The sequence below is a fragment of the Desmodus rotundus genome, chromosome 7 (assembly GCF_022682495.2).
Source record: "Desmodus rotundus isolate HL8 chromosome 7, HLdesRot8A.1, whole genome shotgun sequence".
Classification (NCBI taxonomy): domain Eukaryota; kingdom Metazoa; phylum Chordata; class Mammalia; order Chiroptera; family Phyllostomidae; genus Desmodus; species Desmodus rotundus.
This window is the reverse complement of record NC_071393.1, coordinates 2,006,621-2,024,332: the sequence shown is the minus strand read 5'-3', so window position 1 is coordinate 2,024,332 and position 17,712 is coordinate 2,006,621. Positions and strand designations below refer to the sequence as shown.

Genomic DNA, 17,712 nt, shown 5'->3' with positions numbered 1-17,712 from the left:
GCCAAGTACGCATGCCTGGATGTGAGAGCGGGGTCTGCCTGAGCCAGGGACAGAGGGAGGAGGCGGCTCCCGAAGGAAAACTCAAGTGCATTAACCAGGAGGCGGGGCTGCCCAGTGGCGGAACCGGCGCAGGAGTCACGGTTTCCCATAAGGACCAGGCCCTGCTTTGTACTGTCTCTGAGCCCTGAACTCAGTCTCCAGACCTTGGAGCCTCGGCTTGGCTGCTGGCCCTCCTCCCAGGACCCCTCACCAGAGCCACAACAGCCGTGGCCCAGCTAGCGACGGGGTCTGCCTGGGGCCTCATTCACATGGGCAAGGGAGAGGGGGCCATCGGAGCAGAGAAATTGCTGGCCGGCGTGAAATTTAGATTTATTCTGTTGGAGTTAATTGTAATCTTTATTTGCTCCCAAGTGATTCACTCTTATCGTTCTTATTATAGCTGAGAAAATTAATTTTTATTCTACCATAAAGGTGGTGGCAATAACCTGGGTCCAGGGAGGGGGCTGCTTTAATAAGATTTGCCAGGAGGCTTTGACAGAGTCAGCTTTTATTAGTTCACGGAGCCCGCCTGTTGCGTGGGAGGGGGCTGAGGGGTCCCCGTGGGACTGCTGAGTGAGCTGGGCCAGGCAAAGGGACAGGTGTGTTTGTTCTGTGGTGAGTTCGGGCGTGCTTTCCTTCCCGTCTGTAACTACAGGGGAGGCTCCGAGAGTGAGGGGCTGAGCTCTGTGTCTTTTTGTGGAAGCAAATCCGTTGAAATGGACCCTGAGCCCGCTCGTGCCCCGTGTTCCACGGTGAGACAACGGACGTGGCTTCCGGGTTGGGCTGGCCGTCGGTCTGGGGACCCTGGGGGCTTGGAAAGCACCTACCTCCTTCGTTCCGAACCCTGAAACTGCTGTGGGCAAACCCTCCGCAGGCTTGTTCGGTGGCAGACCCTCGCCCAGATTCATGTGTTGCTTTTTCCTGCCCAGGGTGGGTGTCCCCAGCGACAACGTGGGGGCCGGTGATGCATTTGATTAAACGGTGCGGGGCCGGCCCCCACGGAAGCTGTGACCGATGGTCACGCTGTTCGCGTTGCACTGCCCGCCTGAGTCAGAAAAAAGGAGAAAACAAGAGTTCTGGAAAAGCAGACTTTTCTGATTTTAGGGAGAGAAACTAGAGGTCCTGATTTTTAGGTGAGATTTCTCAGTTCCTGTAGGTTAGTTATGGATTCAAACTTGCACGTTTAATTTTTTGAAGATGGAAGAGATCCCCAAAACATCATTCGTTATCAGGAAACGCACAGTAAGGTCTCAGTGAGAAACCGCTGCCCGACCGTGGGGCGGGGAACGGACAGGGAGGGGTGACGTCCAGGGCGGCGAGGGCGTGGGGAAGCCAGCTGCCGCTGGCAGAGCTGGTGGGGCCGTAGAGCAGTGCCGGGGTCTGGGAGGCAGTTTGGCAGTTTCTTAAAGAGGCAGACAACCTCCCCTGTGACTCAGCCATTGCACTGTTAGGAGTCTCCCTGGAAGAAAGGAAGGACATGGCTATAAAGGTTCCTAACGGCTTTATTCATCGTTGCCCCAAATTGGGGACAGTCCAGCTGTCCCTCCGCTAGCGGGTGCGTGAACACTGGTGTGTCCAGAAAGTGTCCAGTTGCGCACCGTGAAAAAGAGAGACATTGACTGACGAAGATACAAGAGGCATTGCACAAGGGACAATGACGCCTCTGTCCTCTTCAAAGTTGGTACGCTGGGACCTCCCACTGTTCTCTGATCTTTGCTGACTGCAGCCTGTTCCCGTTCGACAGTCTCAGGTGTTCTGCTTGTTGCAGGCCTTCCAGAGCGCGGGTCACTCCACCGGTCACCAGGGTTACTCCACGGAGTGACGAATGTGATTGAGTCCCCGCAGGGTCACCAAACCGCGTCAGACTGTGGAAAAGCCCGGTCTTCCGGTGTTTGTCAAACAAAGAGGTGGGATGTGGAGTCTCCCAGTGTTGGGGAATCCCTCCCACCCATTCCCTAACTTTCATGGAGTACACACAGAACTCTTGGGGCCTCGTTCCTGCCCTGGGCTTGTTGCCACGGACCCGGTACCTGCCGGAAATGCAATGCGGTGAGCAAATCTGGGTCCTTTCCGCTGAGACAGCTGGTGACGAGGGAAGACACCAGAGCCTGAGGCACCAGCCCTGTCAGTTCAGTTTTTGCAAATGGAGCACGTCCCGCGAAGCCTTCTCAGGACGCAGCCGCCAGGGGCGTACATGTCTGTGTCCCAGAAACATATGGAGACGGTAAAGACACAAACGTGAAACCCCGAGAAGGGCCCGACGACAAGAAGCCCTTTGAATTCTCATCAGAACCGGAGTGTTTTGATGTGCCGTGGAGCGCGGCTGCGTGAGACATGGTTCCAAACTGGGCCGGAGGGGGATGAGGTTAAAAGCGCCTGCTCTGTGGGAACTGGAGCGGGTTTCCAGCCGAGAGCGGCTGGTCTTGGACCCGCCCGGTGGGGAGAAGCGGGACGTGGGGGGAGATGATTAGAACGTCGTGATCTGTTTGTCAGTACAGCTGTTCATCAAGAGTTCAAGGCATTGCTGTTTGAATGCTGGGACTGGGGCATTTGAGAAGTCATTGATCAGAGGGTTGACATTTTTGCAAAGAATCCCCGACATGGGGGGCGGGGGCCTCCACTGTCTGATCGGAAGCGGCTCACGCAGGTGATGCAGAAAAGGCATTGACTCCTTTTAGTCTTTCCCTTGTCCGTTTCGGTTGCTGTTTGTTTTGTTAAGGACTTGTCTGGTGTTTGTTTCCATGTTTTTGAGATGGAACTTTCTGGCTCCTGTCTTCTGGTGGGAGTTTCTCTTTTATACGAAGTCAGGGAGCCTCACAGGGGCCGTGGGTCCATCTGTTTGCGCCTGGTGGAGTGGGTCGTGCACACACAGGGACTGTGGGCGACCCCGCGGCTCAGACCGCATCTCCGAGGGCCTGGGGATTTCCGGGGGGCTGTCCATGGCGCTGGCCGCTGCAGCCCCGAGCTCCCTGCAGGCAGGTGGTGCAAGGACACCCCCGCTGGCCCCCCCAGGCCCTCATCCTCACAGCATCCTGTTCCTGGGACGCGGCACCGTCTCTCCGAGGAGCCTCTGAGCATGTCCGGAGGTTTTCTGTCTCCCTTACGTCCTCAGTGCTGGTTTGTGACCAAATCACCGAGTCTTCCCTGAAGGGAGAGGAGAGGAGCAGGCACAAGGGAGGCGCCTAACAAGGACCCGATAACGAGAAACAGACTCCTAACCGTCCCGCAGCTTGGCCCAGCCCTGTGCCTTTGAACTGGGGAGGACTCCGTCTGTGATCTGCTCATCACCTTTGGGGAGAAGTCCTCGCTCCTTTCCTGGCAGGTCTGGAGCTCAACAGACTCTATTTCGGCATTTCACATTCTGCTGAAAAAGCTACCCGCCCTCCTCCTTGACCTGCTTTCAGTGAAGACAGTATGAGCTCAAAATGGAGCACTCGCTGACATTCCGTCGTCATAGCAACCCAGGTGGTAAACATCAGCTCAGTGCTGTTTGAAGGGGGTGGCAGGGGTGGGGGACTGGGGGATCTGAGTAAAGCTGAAGATTTGGTGTCCTGGTCTCAGCTCAGTTCTTCAGGGAACACTCAGTGGAGGGCCTGCAAGGGTCACCAGCTCTGTGCCCAACTGGGGATGTTAGAAGGGGGTGGGTTGGAGCCACGGGGAGAGGGTTTGGGAGCAGACCGAGGGGGCGGGTCCTCTACCTCCTATTTGGACCCTCCCTTTGCAGCCACACTTCCCGAAAGGTTGTCTGTGCTCCCTGCTTCCCTTCCTTGCGTGCTGCCCGCTCCTCACCGCCATGGATGTACCTCTCGTGGTCGCCACTGCGTAACTCTGCCCACAGAGGGCGCTGCTGCAGCTCAGGCTCGGCCCCTCCCTCTCAGAAGTCCCCCCAGCTCTCCACTGCCTTCTCCCCTGAGGCTGGGTGGCCCTCTACCCTTCTCTGCAGGCTCCCTATCACCTCCAGCCTCCTACACATTAGGACCTCTCTTTCCACTCCGCAGGCTTCTCTCTGGGCCACTTATTCCAATGACTCAGTCACTGCCTCCCATCTGATGAGGCCCAAACCTCTCTCTTTCTCACTTCACGTTCTCTCCGGGGCTTCAGCATCCTATGCGTGAGCACCTGGGCGTGTGTCCTCGGGGGTCCACCTGGGCCTCACACCCGACACGCCCAAGCAGACCCCAGCGTCTCCCCCCCAGTGCCGCCCTCCCCCGTCTCCTCAGCGACCGCCCACCTTTGTGCAAGCCCAAACCCAACACAACTCCCAATTCCTTTCTCTCTACACCCTTTCCCTGCCGTCCTTCCAGTATGATCTCCGAGTCCTCTCCTCCTGTTCCGCGTCGCCCCTCCATCCTGGGGACCCCTTCCGCACGCAGGCCGTGGAGAGTTTGAGGATGGCGATCAGACAAAGGCATCAGCCTGAGGTGGCAGGGACCGCGAGCTTCATTTGGGCAGCACTTCGCTGTGGGTGGGTGGGAAGCCCCTCGTAGTAGGTGACCTTCCAGGAGCAGGGGCCCCCACCCGGGTGGGAAGAGAGGAGAAAAGTCCCAGGGGAGATGGGACGGAGACGGGGCCTCACGGCCCAGGTAGCGTCCCCCCGCAGCATGCGGGGAGTCTGTGAGTTGGGGAGCTCCGAGGGGCAGCAGCCGCTGTGGGGGCTTCAGTAGCCCAGGGTGCTTCTGATCCACAGTAGCAGAGGTCAGCTGCTGGTTGGCGAGGTCTGCGAAGCCGCAGGCTGTCTGTGGCTGCAAATGTGCTTGTTTGGGCTGCCTGTGAAGTGGCTGGATGGGCGAAAACTTGAGTTTGGCACCAGTGGCCCTTGAGCTCGTGGTCCTGGCCTGCTCTGCAGAACGAGCAGCACAGGGCCCGTGGGCAGGGGCTGTCTGGCCCGGGCGCATAACCAGGGCACCAGCCTGTACGGTGCGGACCAGTCTCTGTCCCGGTCATTTCTGCCTCTAGGCTGTTCTCCATCATCCCTGGGCAATGGTTTACCAAAATGCACCGATAGCGCCGCATTCCTGTGACATGAGCCACTTCAGGGGCTTCCTGCTCCCCCAGGGTGGAGGCCAGACACCACCAAGTGGCTACCACCTAGCCCTTCGTGCCCTAGGTCTGCCTCCTCTCCAGCTGCCTGGTCCTCTGTCTCCCCCTCCCCACACACCCGCTGCAGCCACACTGCTCCTCCTGGGCCCTGGCCCCCTCTCTCTGCCACATGAGGACACAGGGAGAAGCCGGCCACCTACAAGCGAGGAAGAGGGCTCTCACGGGGCACTCAGTCGGCTGCACCTTGATCTTGGACTCCTTAGCTCCCAGAACTACGAGGAAACACATTTCGGGTGTCAGAACCACTCTGTCTGTGGTGTTTTGTCACCTCGGCCTCTGTGGCTAAGACGAGCAGGTCTGTCTGCCCCTCCCCAACACCTGCAGAACGCAGGGAGGCGGAGCACTGTCTGGTCTCCCTCCGGGAAGCCCCACGTCCCTCAGGGCTCAGGCCCTCGCCCTGGTGACCCACTGGCCCAGAGGCAGCTGATCCTCCAACCCAGGCTGCCCCCACCCTTGGGACTGGGGGCTTCGAGGAAGCAGGGTGCCTGGACGGGCCCCAGGGACCCTGGCTAGTTGGAGAGCAGGTGACGGCTGGTTACTTCCATGGGGACAGTTCCTAAGAGACATTGCAGAGCTGGGTGGCTCTGTCCCCACGTCTCTCTGTGTTGCCACACAGGCCGATTTGTCCCTGTTATGCCTGGCTTTTCCCAGTCTGCTCCTCTGCACCCGGTGGTCTCTGAGAGGGAAGGATGGGGCAGTTTTCCATGGACACGGGGGGAGTTCCGGGAGAACGCAGCGAGGACAGGGAAGAGAAGCCCGTTCACAGAACCTCCAGAACTTGCCTGGAAGGAGTGAGCGGTTCCGGCAAAACCCACCTCTCCCCCGTTTGGAGTTTTCTCAGGGTGGCCTGGGCTGGGGGGGCGGGGACGAGGCTCTGCAGCCTTGGGGGGCTGTGGGTGGGCAGGCTGGGCCTCTCTGCTCAGGACTGGGGGCTTTGGGAGCTCAGGGTGTTCCTCCAGGTCCCGGGGGTGGGGCTAGGGCGTGTCCTCCCTTATGGGCACGCTGTCACGTCCCTCCAGAGCGCAGGGGACTTGGCTGTGGTGGGAGCTTCCCCCGCCACCCTCCACTGCCCGGGCTGTGGGAGGTGACGCCGGCCCCGGGTGGGGTGTCCGTTCCTTGCCATAAAGAATCAGGCCACGTGAAGTCATGCTCGGCCCAATGGTTCCCTGTCGAAAGCAGCAGTGGGTTTGAGTTAAAGTCCCCAGATCTCCCTAAATTGTGCCCCCCACCCCCCAACAAACCACCTGCTTCTCACGCAGCGATGATGATCTCAGCCACTAGGTGGCAGTGCTGCTGTGCCCGAGGTCCCTGTTCCTGCAGAGGCTACCTGGAGGGGACTGGGGTCAGGGGGCAGCTGGGGGTGAGCTCAGTGCCTGGACCACGTGTCCCAGGCTGGGTCAGGCGCTCACACTGCAGAGCCACTGGGAATCTGTGTCCACCTCCCAGAATGCTGCCTGCCCTCTGCGTCCCTTTGTCCTCGGCTCACTCTGCATCCCCCAAGCAGCTCTGCATGAGACTAGGACAGAAGGGACAGGTGTCCCCTCAGCTGCCCGTGGCGGGATTCCCGGCATGGCCCTGGGCCGCACTTCCCTCCTTGTGTCCTCGACGGGCTGTGTTCCGCAGCTGCTGGTCGGAGTATCAGCTGGGAGCCACCCCGGAGCCCTCCTTCGCTCTGGGTGAAGGAGGTGACGGCACCTGCCACGTGGCCACACATAGGACAATGGACAGAAGCGTTACAGGTCAGGAGCCTGCGGAGAGTGGTGGTCGGAGGCTGGACTCTGGAACTCAGTCCTGGTTCCACCCCTGACACCAGGCTGTGTGACCTTAGGCGCGTGTCTTGACATCTCTGTGCCTTCGATTTTTAAGCTATCAAGTGGATATAATAACATTGCCTGTATGATTGTGGAATTATGTAATAATGTTGGTGCTACAACCATGTGAGGATAAACCCTCTCTCTCTCGGTGCCGTGTGAAGCAGCTGGAACGGTGGCAGGCACTACTGTGGCTGAGCCAATCAGCACAGGCTGTTCCCCTGGCCACGGTGATTGGTTCAGGGGTGGGCATGTGACCTATGAGAGACTGCAAAGATGCATGCAGAGCCTTCTCCCTGCAACTTTGGGGAAGGGACCCTCGGGTACCCGTTGGTTGGGAAGGAAGGAAGTGTGAATCTCGGTGACAGGAGCATCGCCATGGTGTGGAGATGGGAGGGAGGCCAGCGCCGCTGAGGAGAGCTAGCTGAGCACAGGGCGAAAATGCGTCTTGACGAAAACTCACAGAACTTACTGTCACTGTAGTGCACTCTTTCTGGCATGTGGCTCTTTGAATGCTGGTGACTAGGGTCATGTGGCCAGCGAGTGCAACAGTTGGGGGCTCCACCGCCCCCCGGGGACCTTTGGTTCGAATATTTGTGGCCAAACCCTCTGCTGCCCCTAGTCCCCGGCAGTGCCCTTCTGCTCCCTGTCCCTCCGGGTTTGCCTTCGCTCAACCAGCACGACGTGGCTGAGGTTTGTCCACGTGGCTGTACAGTGCTCCGTTTACGGACGGGCCACTGAGTGCTTGTCTGGCCACCAGGCGAAGGCCATCGGCGATGGCGTGCGTAGCGGACACCGGGTATGTGCTGAACCCGGCCAGACCTGAACCAGCCCGCCTACAACTAGAACCGGGGTGTCCAACCCGCGGCCCGCACGCCTCACGGGGCCCAGGATGGCTGTGGATGTGGCCCAACACAAAATCTTCAATTTACCTAAAACATTATGAGATGTTTTTGTGATGACGTTTCACAATGTACTTAATGTGTGGCCTAAGACAACTCCTCTTCTTCCAGTGTGGCCCAGAGACACCCAAAGGTGGACCCCCTGGCCACTCCGCAGCCCTGACGGCTGTTACAGCCCAGTTTGGCTCAGATGTGGGTTTCCCGAGAACCTGAAGGATGCTCTCTGGTCTCAACAATGCCACAGGAAGGGAAGGCCAGTCTGACTCAGTGGGGTGCCCAAGGAAACGCTCTCTACCTGTGACCCTGCTGTCATTGGATTCCCTCAGGGGTGACCCTGTTTGACACCGGTGGCAGTGGACTCTCGGGCGGATGTGGCCACTGTCTCCGTCCGTAAACTGAGCTGACGGCCGACCCCGGACCACCGCCCAGGGGTCCTGAGCATCTTGTTGCCGTGGCGGCCGGCTCCCAGTCAAGTTGTCAGGGTTGCTTAGTGAGTTTCCCTCTCTATGTAAACAGTCTCTGAGGTGTCCGATTTAGAATAAATATAAGTGGAAATTAGAACAAGGTCATCAACGTCTCCTGCTGTGGAGCAGCTGCCGCTGCCTATGGGAGGTCAGGGTTTCTGTCACGACGATCTGTATGATCTGTTCAACACGCACGCTGTCTGCGCCGGGGGCCCGCGGCAACCGCTCCGTCGCCAAGCGCCCTCACTCCTGTGATCCCCAGTGACTCACCTCCCCCTGCTCCCACGAACTCAGCCCCCACGCAGGAGAGCTGTGCCATCTGTTTCGACTGTTGGGTGGGGAGAGGGTCCCCGCTGTCTGAGGGGTCAGCCTGCGCACCCTCGCCTTTGCTGGTGTCTCCCGCCGCCGCCGTGGGCAAGCTGAGCAGTGACTCCTGCACTATGAGAAGGTTTCCCGCCCTGGTCCACATGCATGCTTGTGTTCGCAGGCACCTCTCCTCCAGGTGGAGACTCGGGGGTGCAGGTTCCTTCCTGCGTAGGACTCTGCCTTGGAGTCCCCTGTTCCTTGCCGGTGGGACGTAAAGATAGCAGGGTTTGCTTCCAAGTGACAGGCCACGCTTATGCCCATGGTCCACCGGCCAGACCTTGTCACACAGCCACTTCCGGAGCAGGTGAGGTGGGGCAGTCCCTGGCCGAGCAGCCAGGTGCAGCCCTCTGGGAGGAAAGGTCTGTGTTGTTTTCCAATAGGCAGCCACGTGTCCCACCGACCCAGCGCCTTCTTGTCTGGACCCCGCTGCTGCCCCCACCTTACACGCGGTTTCCTGACACCTGTTCAGGGCCACCCTCCTGGCTTGGCTAGTTTTGAGTTTGGGCTCACCCAAACTCACCCCCACCATCATATGTGCGTGCAGAGAAAATGACAGAGGATGTGATAGGGGACTGTCACAGAAAGGTGGGCACCTTCCGCCCCGGCGTTAGCCCCGCCCAGCTGTGCCTGTGTTCAGTTCTCCTGGGGCTTATTTCTAGAACTCTTTCTACAATCCCCGTCTCCACTTTTTGAGTTAACACCTTCAGACAGCAGTGCTTTCTGTCGGGAAGGTGAGGATCGAGTTAATTTATACACCTTCCGACTCTCTGTCCGTGTGGGTTGCCATCGCGCCTGGCGGCAAGCCACAGAGGGCGACGCCTGGGCTCAGGGGCTGAGGCCAGTGGGAGCTCCTTTTGTTTTATTTATTCTTTAGTCCCATCATGGATAACTCCTTCGGACTCCCTGCATCCCTTTCTCAGTGTGTGACTTGGGTCGCCGTGGTTACACGGTGGCTATCCCACGTCCATCGTCTCTTGGGATGTGAGCACTGACACCCACGCTTGGACCCCTGGCGTTTCTCTCGAGGGTTAAGTCAAGCTCCTCAGAGGAGAGTTGAGTTTTGATGGGGCACAAATAGCAAGCCCTGTGCCTTTTACTCAGCGTGGAGACACAGGGAGGAGGCCTGCCTGGAGGAGGTGTCCCACCCACAGAGTTTAGCCACCCTGTAGCTTTCAGCCCTCCTCTTCACCCCTGTCCTCCCTGGATGTGCCAACACGGAGTCGCGCCCCTCTGGGGTCCCCGTGGTCAGAGCAGCCCCGGACCCCCTCTCTCTGGCACACACAGAATGTTCTCGCCCAAGGTTTCCTCTGCGTCTTACCCCCAACACACTTTCATCCCCCTGCTTTCTTCCGTGAACGTGTAGAGACAGTTTATCCTCCGACGGCTCGCCTCCATTTCTCTGGATAACAGCCCTACTCCTTCCTGTGCCTCATGCTTTTATTTCCACGGGGTTTGGCGAGGAACAGCGTGTGCCCCTGAAAATCAAATTCCGTATCTTTCGTCCTAAGGGAAACATGTCAGGATTTCTCTTAGACCGAGTAAGCCAGACATGTTTATTCTGGAATAAAGAAGAGTTGGAAACACGTAGAAAACGAAAGCAGACAGTGGAAAGGCTCCCGGAACCTGCGTCTCCAGCGAAGAGTGCAGTGGGGTTCGGGGCCGCGGGCCCCCCGACACGATGACTGTGAGGTCAGCCTGAAGACAAGCAAGGTGGGACGGCGCTGGCAGAGTTCTGACCCGGAGCGACGGCCCTCCTGTGTTAGCTCCCGAGGGTCACGGAGTTCCGCGGACGGGCTGGCCTCAGCCGCAGGGACTTGCTGGCTCACGGTTCCGGAGGCTGGACGTCCAAGAACACGGGGCCATCTGGTCGGCGTCCTCCGAGGTCTGTCTCCTTGGCTTGTTAGTGGCCGTCCCCCCTCTGGGTCGTCTGTCACACGGCTGTCCCTCGGTGTGTGTCTGTGTCCTACTCTCTTCTTACAAGGACGGCAGCCGTGTTGGATTAGACTCGTCTGGCATCCTCCGTTTGGTTAACCATGTCTTTAAAGACTGTCCCCCCATACAGCCACTTCTTTTGTTCTCAATAAAAAGCCCCCTAGACCGTGAAGTCGAATAAACGCGTTCCCTGGCTGACGCAGGCTGCCACGTCACACACCAAAGAGGCCTCAGACGGGTTTAAGAATTCAGTGTGATACTTGAAATTTGCTGAGAGGGTCTGGTATAGTATTCTCACTATGGAAAAAAGATCAAGTTAATTCACGTGGAGCTAATTGGATGGCGAGACTGTTCCACCGTGTATACGCGTATCAATCCGTACGACTGTTAATTGTCTAGATACCGAAATAAAAAAGGCGTTAGTGTACTTGACCTCGGGGTGTTGGCGGAGGACTTTCTCGGCGTAAAGGCAGTGCCGGGCATCAGGAGACGGGAGGGTGACGATATTTGCCACGTTTTAAATCTGGGGCCTTGGCCTCGGACGTCTGTGGAGAGCGCTGGGAGCCCGGTCCTGCTGGGGGCACCATCTCCAGGGCCCTCAGCTCTCGCTGGGGCCTTGGCTGGTTCTGGGGGGAAGTGCGCTGTGTTCGTGGGGGGGGGGCGTGGGGGGCGGTGTTGTATTTCTCTACCAGGCCAGACCTTCCAAGGGCTGCCAGCCGCCTGGGCCCACTCCTTTGTCCTTGGCAGGGTGGCGCTCTCCGGTTACTTGTTGTTGTGCGTCCCGCCTTGCGGGGCCGGTGCCCAGGAAGCAGGCCACAGTGCCCCCCAGGGCCCTGCAGGAGCGCCCACCAGAGGGCCCTCTGTCAGAGCCAGGAAAAGCTTCTGCATCTTGCTTTCGTCTCATGGACGGCGTCCAGCTAGTGACCTCACCCTGTGCCTGGAGAGCCGGGTGATTCCGAGGCACGTTCGCTGTTCCCTTCGGTTATTGGCGGAGCCCTGACAATAGAGGCTTTGCTGGCTGAGTTTTCCTCGGCGGGGGCGGCAGTGGCCAGGGGCTGGACTGCTTGGCTGGAGTTCCACCCTTGCCTCCTATGAGCCATGGGGTCCGAGGCCAACACTGAGCCTCCCGGGGCCTCAGTTCACCCATCTGTGAGTGGTGATAATACCCAAATCCTCATAATCAAGAACATTGTGAAGATAAAAGAGCTAATACCTATGAAATGCTTACAACAGTGCTTGGCGTTCGATGGGGTTATGTGAAGTGTGACGATGATGATGGTGATGGTGGTGGTGGTGATCCTGTTCTTTCCATATTTATCACGACTGTAAAGTTTGGGTCGCTGGCTGTTTTGGCAGAAGCTGGGTTGAGATGCCCCGGGTCACCCTACCTGATTTCTGGGTCCACGTGGGAATGCAGGCTGCACCGGGAGACGTGGTCGCCCGTGACCGCAGCACGGTGGAAACCCTGCCTGGCTGCCCGGGGCTGCGTCTGTAGACCTGGCCGTGTGAGCCGTCAGCTGGCTCCTTGGCCCCCTTGCAGAGCCGCCTGGCCAGCTGGCCTCAGGCGCACAGAGGAGCGCAGAGGCTGTGGACCCGCACAGAGCTGGTCTGAGTCCTCCCTGGGGCCGTGTTCACATCACTTAGCTTCTCTGCGCCTCCGCCACATTGTTTCCAAAAGGGGCGAGAACGGCCCCTCTCACAGCTGCTGTAATAAGCAGCTGATGCAGCCGGGTTGCAGGCCCAGGTGCATGACGCCTGGCAGGTGGCCCTGGGCGGGGCGCTTCTCCCCGAAGGGGTCTTTCCCCCAACCCCCAAGCTGGAAGTGTGGCTCTCGCCTTGGCCAAGCCAGCCGCCAGCCAGTGACCGCAGCGATGTGATATTTGAGGAGGAAATGAACAGAGTGGTAATGTGATGGGCAGATGATTTGTTAATATTAATGGTATCTATTAACAACCCTGGGAAGAAGCCAGAGAAAGATGGAAAAGGAACACGGAGAGATTTATTCTCTGCAGCATGAAACTGAGGCAGTGTGAATGGACAGGCATTCAGGCAGCTAATGTTTATTTGGTGCCTTCTGCTGGGCCCGGGGCTTCAGCACTAAACTGGACACGGAGTCTCTGCTCTCTCAGGCCCTGCGCGTTGGTGGAGAAAATGGGTAGTGAGTAAGCAAATAAGCGAAAACACAAAGGCTCCTTTCGGCCGGTGACAGTGGCTTTGAGGACATGTCACAGGGGTGAAGTGAGTAGCGACTGGATGGATTATGTTCTGGTCAGTAAGACAGAAGTCGCTTCAGCTAGTTCAACAGAGGGAGTTGAACAGAGGGGTGCAGGTTGGGAGACCCGAGCCACCAGACTGGGCGTGGTCAAGGACCATCGGGAACAGTAAAGTATTCCAGAAATTAATAAGCAGGGTGCGGTTGCCACCTCTTGGGCTGGAGGGACAGAGGAGGGAGATGACTGTGAGGACCCAGATGCCAGAACCGCTGCCGACAGGGAGCTGTGTCCATGGTGGGGGATCCCAGAAGAGACGGGGCCTCTACCCCGGTTTTGCCCCTTTCCCGCCCTCAGGCTTCCACCAGAGCCCCCCTGTCCAGCAGGCAGGGAGCATGGGGAAGGCACTTCTCTGTGATGCAGCCGGTGGGGGCAGGGCCAGAGTGCCAGTCCAGGATGCCTTCCCTGAGCTGAGGAGTCCTGATGAGGGGGTGTCTGCTCTGCGCCCCAGGAAGTGCACAGGGCAAGGACAAAGACACCAGGATGGAGCCGAGTGATGCCGTGGAGACAGATGGGAAAACTTGGTGGCAGAGAGCATGAAACCCGCACCCCCCAGTCCATTCCTCCGCCCCAGAAACACCCCCACTGCATAGTCCGGAACAGATCTGAGAGCTGGCCAAGGGCTCCTTCTAGCTCCTGGCCACCGTGACCGTGACCTCAGGAGGCAGACCCAGGTGGTGGTGAATTATCAGCTATTCGTGAGGGTCACACTCAGACAGAATCAGCCAGGAATTTCTCTTGCTGGTGGCTTTCAAAGACCTGGCCACCCGGCTCAGTGGGAAGGAGCCTTCCATACTCGGCTGTGCACGCCTGCGGCGTCTCCCATGGGTTAGAAAACAGGACTCGGCTGCGATGTCACCGAAGAGGTTGCCGACTCGGTGGGTTGCAGTAATCTCTTCTCGGTGACCCTCCTTGGGGCTCGGGGCTGCAGGGGCCACGAGTCCAGACCCACACACCTGCCCAGGAGTGTGTTTTCTGTGCCAAGTACAGCAGGGATGTGCATCTGTGCACTCGGGTCCCAGGGTCCCCGCCAGCACGCCTAGTGCCCAGTGAGTGGTTTCCTTCCGGGAGGGGGTCCATCCCCACCGAAGCTCTCATTGGGGCTCCCTGGCAGCCATTTTTCAGCCACAGAGCATCTGCCTGGTGTTGTGGGTGCTCTCAGCGAACCCGACCTCGATTGTCGCCCTGGCTGATAGGGAGGGCGGCAGGGATGAGAAGTCCCACCCAGCTGAGCCTCACTGGGACCCCTCATTTTCTGTCTTAGGACCCTTCTCTTCAGTCTGGGGGTGGAAAGCCCTTTAGGAAATCAGCAGACTGAATAGAGTCTCATTTCACATCCACAACTCTGGCCAGCTGGTCTACCTGCCAGAGGGGGCTGGTCGGGGGAGAATGGAGCCACTTTGTGAGATTTGGGGACAAAGGGGGGCGGTGAGCTTCCCAGGCCATGGATACAGTTCTCAGGATGCAGCCTCATGGATTCATAAAATGCGCCTCGGTTTGGATGTCTTATTTTGCTGCAATCGGGTTTGAGGACAAAATGAGGCCCTGGCAGCCAAGATGTACGGCTTCCCATATAAGCTTTCAGGCAGAATCTGTATTGCTCCTCGCTTGAGTTACGGAGGGACGGCTTGTGAGCCTCTCCGTGAGGCTGTGGCCACACTGAAGGAGAGAGGAGGCACAGCTTTAAATCTCCCGTAAATGAATTTTCGAGTGGTGTAAAATAAAAATGCCGATGATTAAAAAAAAAAACAATTCGTAATGAAAACAGCACATTACACTTTGTATTTATTTTAATTTCCTCTTCCACATCTGTAAATAAGTCAGAATTTAATCCTGGCCTAGGGCTTGCTAGGCCAGAATTTGAACTTGTCACTCCCAGCCCGGCCGGCTCTGCCCCAGGAGCTGCTCCCCCCACCGCCATGTAATTCCTGGGCCGACTCACCTGGGTCTGAATGGCCTGGTGTGGAGAAGGGGAACCAGCCCCACGGAAAGCTAATTCAGGTCTGCTCGGGAACAGGGCTTCTGCGTGGCTCGACTTTGTCAAACTGCTCCTTGGTGGCAGCGTGACAGCTGAACCTTTTCTTGGATGCGGCTAATCCCTCAAAGTCATTTCCTCCTCTGCTTGGAAGTAAACCCTGCCCCGGCCACGGGGTCCATTTGGAAGGAACCAGCTCCCTGATAGGAAAGCGAGCATGTTGTTTGTATGTTTGTATACATATAACATGTATGTGTGCACATGTATATCTTACACAGATTGGGCATCGTCGAAGGTCCGTGTCTGCCTTTCACTTGGCGTGTGGTGAGGGGCCTCTCCCCACGCGGCCTGTTTGTTTAAGTGAGGGTGCGGGCGGCCATGTGGGCTCCCTCACACAGGACAGTGTCGGTCACTTCTGTCATCATCTCCCTCTCGATGGGGCTGCGGCTCACCGTCAGCGCGGGGCTGTCATAGATCGTGCTTGTGACATGCATCCTCAGTTGTTAAACTCCTCCCTGGTGTCTGGGTTATTTCCTTAGTGCGGAACCCCACCCCGAGCCTCCCTGGGCATCTTTCAGGGTCTCGGCGTTCCGCTTCACAATGGCTGGGTGGCGTCGGCGGTCCGTCTTCCTGCATCACCTGCTCCGTGCGGGGCGGAACCCGCACCTGCCTTGTCCCTGTGACACCGCACCTGCCACACGCTGCCTACAGGAGCGGTGGGCGGTCGGTGTAGTTGGCTAGCTCATCGGAAGGGGAGTAAGTGATTACCCTCCTCCTCCATTCAGTAATGCGACCCACAGGCCTGGCTGCAGGGCGGCCTCAGGAGAACTTGCCTTCTTTTCTTTCCTTTTTTTCTCCTGCTCTATCGAGAACTCGTCGCCACACAGCACGTGTGCGCCTGTCAGGGGTGCAGTGGACGTTGGCGTACAAATGCACAGTGAAGTGACCGCCACAGCCAAGCCAGTTAACACATTCACCGCCTATTGTTTGTGGGTGACTTTCTGCAGTGCTGTGTCCGGGCTCCTTCCTCCTTGTTCCTGTGTCTCTCTCCGAGGTTGTCGGTCTGCGGTGACCTGTGCCTCGTCACCCAAGCTGCGGCAGGGCCGACTGTTTCAAGCTGACGGTCACCTAAGTGCGAAGACATTCTGAAGTCACTGCCGCGTTTACTCGTCCCTCCGGCTTCTGCCTTTGTCACCAGTTTTTACCTCCTTGGTGTGCGGCGGTCTGCTTGCGAGCTGGTCTGCAGTTCGGGACCCTGCAGTGAGCGTGCTCGTCGATGCGATGCGGCTTATGCATTCTCACTCGTCTTTTGGCAGCTGAAATTTCTAGAAGCGGGGATGTGAGCCTCAGCTTCCCCCCGCTGCCCCCCATTGCAGGGAGAATTGTGGAGAGGCCCCAGTGTCCCAGCAGATGGGACACAGAGGAGGGACAGGAAGAGGCACACGTCAGTGGTGACGTCGGGGCGCGTTGTGTACCGTGGGACAGCACGGTGTGTGGGGGTGGGGCGGAGTGCTCACAGCAGAGCCCTGCGGGGGGCCTGGTCCATGGGCTCGGGGCCTTGCGAGAACGGGAGGTGGTGGCTTGTCCCCTCTAGGGGGACGGCTGTCCAGCCTCAGGACCTTTGCATCGGTGGTGAGTGGGGCTCCTCCCCGCTGCCCTTTCCGTCCTCCCAGGGTGTGCGCTGTGCTGAGACCTGGTGGGGGGCTCGTGACGGGGGTGGGGTGGGGGGGTTGGTGGCCTCGTGCGTACCCCTACCCCTCCCCTCTCAGGACGAGGCTTTCATCCTTCCTTTGCTGTCCCTTGTCCTGCAGTGGTCGAGAGCCGCGGAGTCGCTGACAGCCTGCAGAGGTTCTCCTCGCTGCCCGCCTTCCTCCCCGCCAGCCTGCACATCTCAGAGGCGGACGAGTCCTTCTTCCTTAAAGAAGCCGACCAGGACGTCACCAGGAACGCCAGCCTGCAGGCCCGCGTGGAGCCCTTCTTCGTGCGCCGGGCCAGGGCGGCCCCGGTGGTGAACGCCAGCTACGGCCCCTTCTCCGCCGAGAAGGCCGTCCCCGAGGAGCTGCTGCTGACCGCCGCCGCCTTCGCCAGTGTGGACAAGTTCCCCTTCAACTGGAAGCTGAAGTCCCACGTGCTGGACAGCGCCATCTACTCCAACAGGCCCAAGGTGCAGACGCTGTTCTACGTGGCCGGCATGGCCTGGGACGACAGCGACCTCGAGGGGAGTCTGCCCTGTGTCAAGATGTTCGCCTTCCCGGAGGCCCGGGAGGTGGCGGCCAGCTGCCGCCTGCAAGGGGCCCCGGGGCTGTGCGTGGCCGAGCTGGAGCTGCTGCCCGAGTGGTTCAGCTCGGGGCTGGACCTGGAGCCGGAGGAGGAGATCCCCGCTTTGCTGGGGGGCACGGCCATGGAGCTGTTCTTCAGCCTCTTCCCGGCGGACGCCGCTGGCCACTGTCCCTTGGAGGAGGACGGCAAGTGGGCCAACAACATCCACGCGGGCCCAGAGGGGCCGCCGCCGGTGCCGCCGGCCCGGGAGCGGATCGGCAGTGTGGTGGTCTACCCGACCCAGGACGACCTCAGGTGGTCCCTGCTGAGCCTGGACGAGAACGTCGTCATCTCTGTGCCCCTGAACCTCGTCCGTGAAGGGGACGTGGCTACCTTCCTGGTGTCTCTGACCAGCGGCTCCGCGGCAGAGCATTTCACTCTCAGGTGAGAGGCTCCGTGGGCGGGACAGGAGGCAGACCGCCGCTGGCTGCCCGTGCCACCAAGTGGGTGCTGGTTGTACAGATGTGGACTGGAGACCACGCGAGACAGCTGGCCAGACATGGCCGAGCAGCGTGTTCAGGGGTGGACGTCTGT

The 17,712-nt window shown here is 58.9% G+C and overlaps 1 protein-coding gene across 1 annotated transcript in view; it reads left to right on the top strand.

Moving 5' to 3' along the window:
• TMEM132B (transmembrane protein 132B) overlaps positions 1 to 17,712 on the top strand; it is a 177,584-nt gene that overhangs the window by 76,751 nt on the left and 83,121 nt on the right. The window contains exon 2 of the mRNA XM_053928846.1: positions 16,671 to 17,562. Within this exon, the coding sequence (XP_053784821.1) occupies positions 16,671 to 17,562 (892 nt within the window). The remainder of the gene's footprint in view (positions 1 to 16,670; positions 17,563 to 17,712) is intronic.